Source organism: Dendroctonus ponderosae, unplaced genomic scaffold (genome assembly GCF_020466585.1).
Source record: "Dendroctonus ponderosae isolate FM_Combo_2020 unplaced genomic scaffold, Dpon_F_20191213v2 Dpon_F_20191213_8, whole genome shotgun sequence".
In the NCBI taxonomy this organism is placed as follows: domain Eukaryota; kingdom Metazoa; phylum Arthropoda; class Insecta; order Coleoptera; family Curculionidae; genus Dendroctonus; species Dendroctonus ponderosae.
The window spans coordinates 10137523-10143453 of NW_026019016.1; the positions used below are offsets into that span (position 1 = coordinate 10137523).

Genomic DNA, 5931 nt, shown 5'->3' on the forward strand with positions numbered 1-5931 from the left:
TGGTGAATAATTTATTACCGGTTTCTTTTGCTTAAACCCTACAGAATCGCTAATGGTCAGAATGGTTTTCGCTGCTTATTAAGGCCAGGATACTTCCAGTCAGAAAATGTATGCTTTTTGTTAAAAAGTTCAGCAAAACAGAGTTCATTGCTTAGCTCAAGAAATGAAATACCTAACTCTAATTTTTGATATTCACGCATTTGACTTCGTTCGAATCCGGCTTTTTAAGTATCTCTTCTTCAATTCGCATTCCACGCCAAGCAGGATGATTCTCGTGTTTGCTTGTATTATATTGAAATGCAAATATCTATTTGTTTATCGAATATCCAGCAAATTGATTCCTAATTGACGTGTAAAGCACGTCTCGTTTCTCGTTAGGGGGACGTTGATTCTGGTCTTTACAAGGTGAGTGGGGTTATAGAATGCRAAACCTATAAAATATACCGTCCTGTTTTTGACTGCCAATTATCAAACAAAGCAAGCTTTTTATTATGAAAATAAGCTTTAGTTGTCTGTTAAACWWSTAACTCAGAATAGAACTTTTGTCCTGAGAAATGTTGATGAGAGCTCTTTTTGCCAAATCGSCCTCAACTCTAYGTCTACTGTTGAACTGATACTTTTTCTAACATATTCTAAAATCGATTAGCATTCAGTTCTAAAAAACCGTTCCGGGCAYATTTCTTTAAGTTTTTTTTTAGAAGACAATGACAAAGAAGAAACATTTTTTCCCATAGATAATTTTTGTTTTAACYCTGATTAGCGGTTTAAAAACTTTTTCATTTCAGTTTCACACGTAGTGAAACTGTTTAATATAGTTTTGAATCAATCAAGTGAAAAGAGAATTTCGATTAGAAGTTGGCTGGAAAAGCAAATAAAGACAATTTTAGAAAATTTAGCAMGAATGTGCTTTTGCTGAAACAATCAACAACTTGTGACTTTTTAAATATTTGGATGATAAGGAAAATAAACGATGGGTTTTTATTATAGAAAAATGACGTCTTCAAGACTTTCATCATTGGTAAGYACTRATTTTTTATTAATAGTTTAYTAGACACTAACAACTGCAAAGGCTTCCACCATTTCTGATCAAATTGCGATATAAGGGATTTGGAATTTCATTTTTGGAAAYTTATCCTCTATTGGTCTTCACCCTGTAATTTCTTCACTCTTGATGGGAACTGGGCTTATTATGCGCCTGTAGCGTCGCTCAGCACATTGTTTGAATGCTTTTTTCGATGGCTGAACGCATCACCGCTAATGATGCCGATATTTGGAAAGAAGTTTCTGCTGACTGACATTTTTTCCTTTCAGTGGGGATATAAAATATGCCCTGGTTCAATGCTCACCGGATCGAGCTGAAATGCGCTTGTTGGCGAGGTAAAACAGTTAAAAGCATATCGGTCGATTTTAGATATTTTTTACCGTTGTTTAGATAATGGAACCACTAGCAAATCATATATTCGTTACAGATCAATCAAATCGTCTGATTGATATCAGCTTCTTTGTATAATATTCGTAATGGTAGCGGTGCTCTAGAGTCTCTAGAGTCTCTCTAACGAAGAGCCAGCGGCTTTTGCTTTCAAGCGGTGCGTGTTTACGTATAAATACTTAAACGGAAATATTTTAATGGAATATTAACATAGTGAACATTTTATTTGTTGATGCTTTATTTACGGCTGAGTACTTTTCGTTAAATTGGCCATAAATCTAGATGCAAGGGATTCGTATTTAAGTTGCGTGTTTCAAAGTCTCATATTTAATAATTTGTATGCATTATGTTAATTTCTAACAGGCGCATGCTGGAGGTAAGATATTATCTAGATTGTGAAGTATTTCATTGATTATAATGATTTGTCATTAGTTTTTCTTTAATATATTCGTAACTTTTATCTTATTTGCTTTATAATGTGATCTTAATCTTAATATGTGATCACTATAAGGATGTGGATAGCGAATACTTACGCGATCCTGTAAACCACGGCGAATTGCCATCCCATTCTGTAGATGAGCAATTGCAAACATTTAACAAAAAAACAGCGAACGACAATGCAATCTCTATCATTGCCATTGTTGTACAGTTGCCAAACTACACACATATAAAGTCACATACAGTTCTTCATTAGTTAAAAGTTTCTTTTCAGTACTGCATGTCACATTTCTATGAATACTGCGTGAAAAGTTTGTACGACTATAGCAGCAGTTTTGCTTAGTTTTCAACAGTGTATTGTTCATAAATGATTAATATATGTTAAAGAAAACGATTTGTTACAGCCAAAAATTATGTAATTTCAGCCCATTTTATGGACGACTTTAAAACTAATTTACACTAATAGTTAGATAAATGATCATTTTCTGTTGATTAAAGAACCTAAATAAACTCTTCATTCTTCTAGAGAGAGCTTTCCTGCAACTAAATTATTGCCTTAGCCCAACTTTATGTTCTTTAAATTAGCGAATTTAAAGAATCGACGCTTTATGAAGAAGCAGGTGCTGCTTCGCAGGTTTGTAAATAATTGGTTTGTAATTAATAAGTTCCAAAAATTGATTCAACGACCTCCAGAAAATTCTCTTTATTTAATATATTGCTAAAATAACTTAAGAAGATTGCGGTGTTTCTAACGTAAATGAATTTCTAATTTTTGTTTGGGTGTATAAAGTCATGTTTCTTTTAGTGCTTCTCTGAATTTTCTAGTCTAGTGGTTAATAGCGATTTGTCAACTGATTCAAGCTATGACCATTGACAAATAGCTTCGCGTTTCCTGTCCTTTCAGCTCAGATTGATAAATATTGCTCGACAAGAGATCGTCATTATACATCTACATATCTTGTGTGCTATAAATCGTTGGCATTTTCTCCTGTAGAATACCTTAAGGGTTCCACCTTAATATTCGTGCAATTTGTTCCCCTATCTCATTATCTTGACTGCCTACTGTGACAATTTGAAATTTAGTTTATTTTGTCGAGCTTTTAAAGACGGTGGGTTTCAAGAATATATTAGAACATGTTCTGGTTTAGCCTCTACGAGTTTTCCAATGAAATAATGCTATTTCTTTTTTATTCTATAACATTTATATCGGATTACTTTCTTTAAAATAAAATGAAAAAAACAATTCTCGAAAGTGAATGAACAGCGGTTGTAGCACTTGAAAATCCAATGCACATAAATTTGCCTTCTTACTTAATAAATCTAAAGGCAAAAATATCAGAACTAAATCTTCTTCACTATTCACCGACCCGACGCTAATTCTAATTTATATCTTCTCGGCCTTTAGAAGCAGAATTGAAGATTGATAAAGCCAAGTCAATTATGTGGAAACAGAATACAGTTATATCGTTATATCGTCTTATTCGTTATAAAAGGCAAATATCGTAAATTGCCCCAGAGTTGAGAGTTGTGAAATCAGTCTCGTGATGGAATTGAGAATGAACTAAATTTCTTTTTCATCAACACTAAATAAAATTTTCACATTTTTGTTATTAAAAAGTATATTTGAAATATGTATATTAATATCCACGCTGAGAATTTTCACAGTCGTACGCCTATTTTTATTATTCAAATGTTTTGGTTTGCTTATACATATATGGGAACATTTACTTCAAACATAAATTATTACTTTCAATTATTTGCTTTGTAAAATGGATAGTATTTACCAAAGACAATAGACAATGGCATTAAATTGTCGGCCATTAATTCTGCTGTATTCGTAATTATATATTTAAGAACCATACAATAATCATTATACAACGTCATAAAACCTTTGACTGTAATCTGTTAACCGTTAAGACATAAAAAAATTAAAATTGCACGTTAGTTTGTTGGTTTGTAGCGAAAACTATTAAATGGTAATGAAAGTTCTTAAAAAAAAAATGATAATATCTTGTTTATTTTAAAAATGTCGTGCTGAGAGTCACTAATTTGTATACTGTTGAAATCTGTATTTTTGTCTAAACAAGAATTTTCCAAAACGTTGACTTTTATGTAAGGCGAAAGGTACTCTCAGATATATAAATAAAATGATATCTTTGGGTTTGGTTATAAAATTGCCTAGTTTCTTAATGTTTAACAAATAAATGTCTAAAGAGCCAATTAAATAAATGTCTAAAGAGCTTTATCTGAATTGACATACACTTTGTCCAAACTAAAGAGGCCAATTAATGTGAGACGAAATATAACTATTAATTGAGAAATCAATATGACAGTATTGAATTTTTAAATGTTAATATGATAATGCACAAACTGGAAGAAGTTCACACTTCCTTCAATCGGGCTGTTAGATAAAATTTATATTTTATAAAAATCACGAATGTACCTACATGAAAATCGAGCAAGCGATTAAATTCGCATATTCCTATATGAACATTACGACAAAACAAAATTTATTTAAAAAATACAAAGGGAAACGGAAGGTTCGATTTAAGTATAAGAAATCAAACAATTAATTTAAAATATTAATTTGCTGCCCTCATATATTTCTATCAAGGTTATTTATTGTTTGATTATAAATTTGCTATATTTTTATCTGTTAACTAAATTAAAATTTTCAAGGTTTTAATCAAAAACGGGTTTCAAAGTTAATTTATAAGATTTAGAAAAACATGTTTGAATAGATAATAGTTTAGATAGTGAGAAAGGTAGTCATCTAGAAAAATATTTTTAAAAACCATCATGTTGCAGCATTAGATTGAAGCTTTAGCGGCCGAAGCTGAACTTCATTTATGAATATTATATTAAAGAATTTACATACCATTTTTTTTATCGTGGTTTGAATTTTTCTAAATATTAAGTGAAACTTAATTACTTTTTAATCGCGTACCTCTAGTACTTTGAGTTTGGGAATTCCTTAAGCAAATAGTTAAATCCTGTATTTTTAAATAAAACAAAGAACACGCCATGAACAAACCATCTGGCGCTAAAATTTAAACATTTCGTCAAGTGTACGTAAAACTGGTGCAATACTGAATTCCAAATTTGCCCTGAAATATTCATGCTACTTTTGCTGAAATTGTGACACGCTGCAGCTGACATGTAAAATCGATATGAAGCAAGATGCTAATCGATTACAAGCTTGTTAATTCGGAGCACATCGATCACATTATCGCACTTCTCGCGCCGGGTACCGTGTAAATTGAGCGATACCAAGAAGTACCACAAGAATAAGCCAAGACGCGCGGACACGACAGACGATAAGCACTGACTCACCATCGGGTACCGCCAAGGTGCCACGGTATCTTCTGTGGGGGCACCCATAATAAACATGGTACTGCTTTAAATTGGGCCCCTAATGGTTTTATTGTAGGCTGTATTAGTGTCGGGCAAATAAAATAATATAGGGAAGAAGAAAGCAGGTTGAAATGAACGTGGGATTTGGCCCCAGAAAATATTGTGAAGAAGAAAAAATTGCTAATGGTTGCAAATTTCCATTGAAGGCAACAAAGATACTTTCTAGAGAACTTATTTCATTTTTTCAAACTTGAGTGTATGGTGGATATTGCTTGAACAACTATGATTTACTTTGGATTCTTGGAGTGGAAAAGGTCACTTTAAGTAGTTTCTTTTGAATTTCATCAGTTTGCTACCAAAATAAATCCATTGGTGTTAAGTCACTTTAAAGATCCATCAAGGGCGGATTCAGGGAAGGGGGGGTCATAGGGGACATGACCCCCCCATTCAGTTCTCTATCCAACGATGCCAAAACGAATTCTCTGGCTCAAATGGTTCTTGAGAAACTTCGAAAAAAGCAGCGTCATGTTCAAGTGGGTTTTGCAACTCAAAAATAACCACGCAAATCTAAAACTTCTTGAATTCAAGCATTTTTTGAGAAAACTGCCAACATTCCCTTATCGATGGTTCACTTTCTAAAAAGGCCATTTATTTCTCTCTAGAATGATGTACAAATGAGCGTTCTTGCTCATTTTGCCTCCGAGAAATGA

At 32.7% G+C, this 5931-nt stretch overlaps 1 protein-coding gene across 10 annotated transcripts in view; it reads right to left on the bottom strand.

The window, feature by feature from the left end:
• The window catches only part of LOC109546383 (laminin subunit gamma-1), a 32260-nt gene that overhangs the window by 11659 nt on the left and 14670 nt on the right, over positions 1–5931 (bottom strand). Inside the window, exons 1-2 of one of the 10 annotated variants that reach the window (XM_048669404.1) lie at positions 4993–5201; positions 1963–2158 (exon numbers count right to left, since the gene is read on the bottom strand). The exons of 7 other annotated variants lie outside the window; for them this stretch is intronic. In XM_048669404.1, coding sequence (XP_048525361.1) covers positions 1963–2068 — 106 coding nt within the window. In that variant the 5' untranslated portion in view covers positions 2069–2158; positions 4993–5201. Of the gene's footprint in view, positions 1–1962; positions 3463–4992; positions 5202–5931 lie in introns of those variants that run through there. 2 more of the 10 variants (XM_048669403.1, XM_048669402.1) reach the window with 2 other exon arrangements.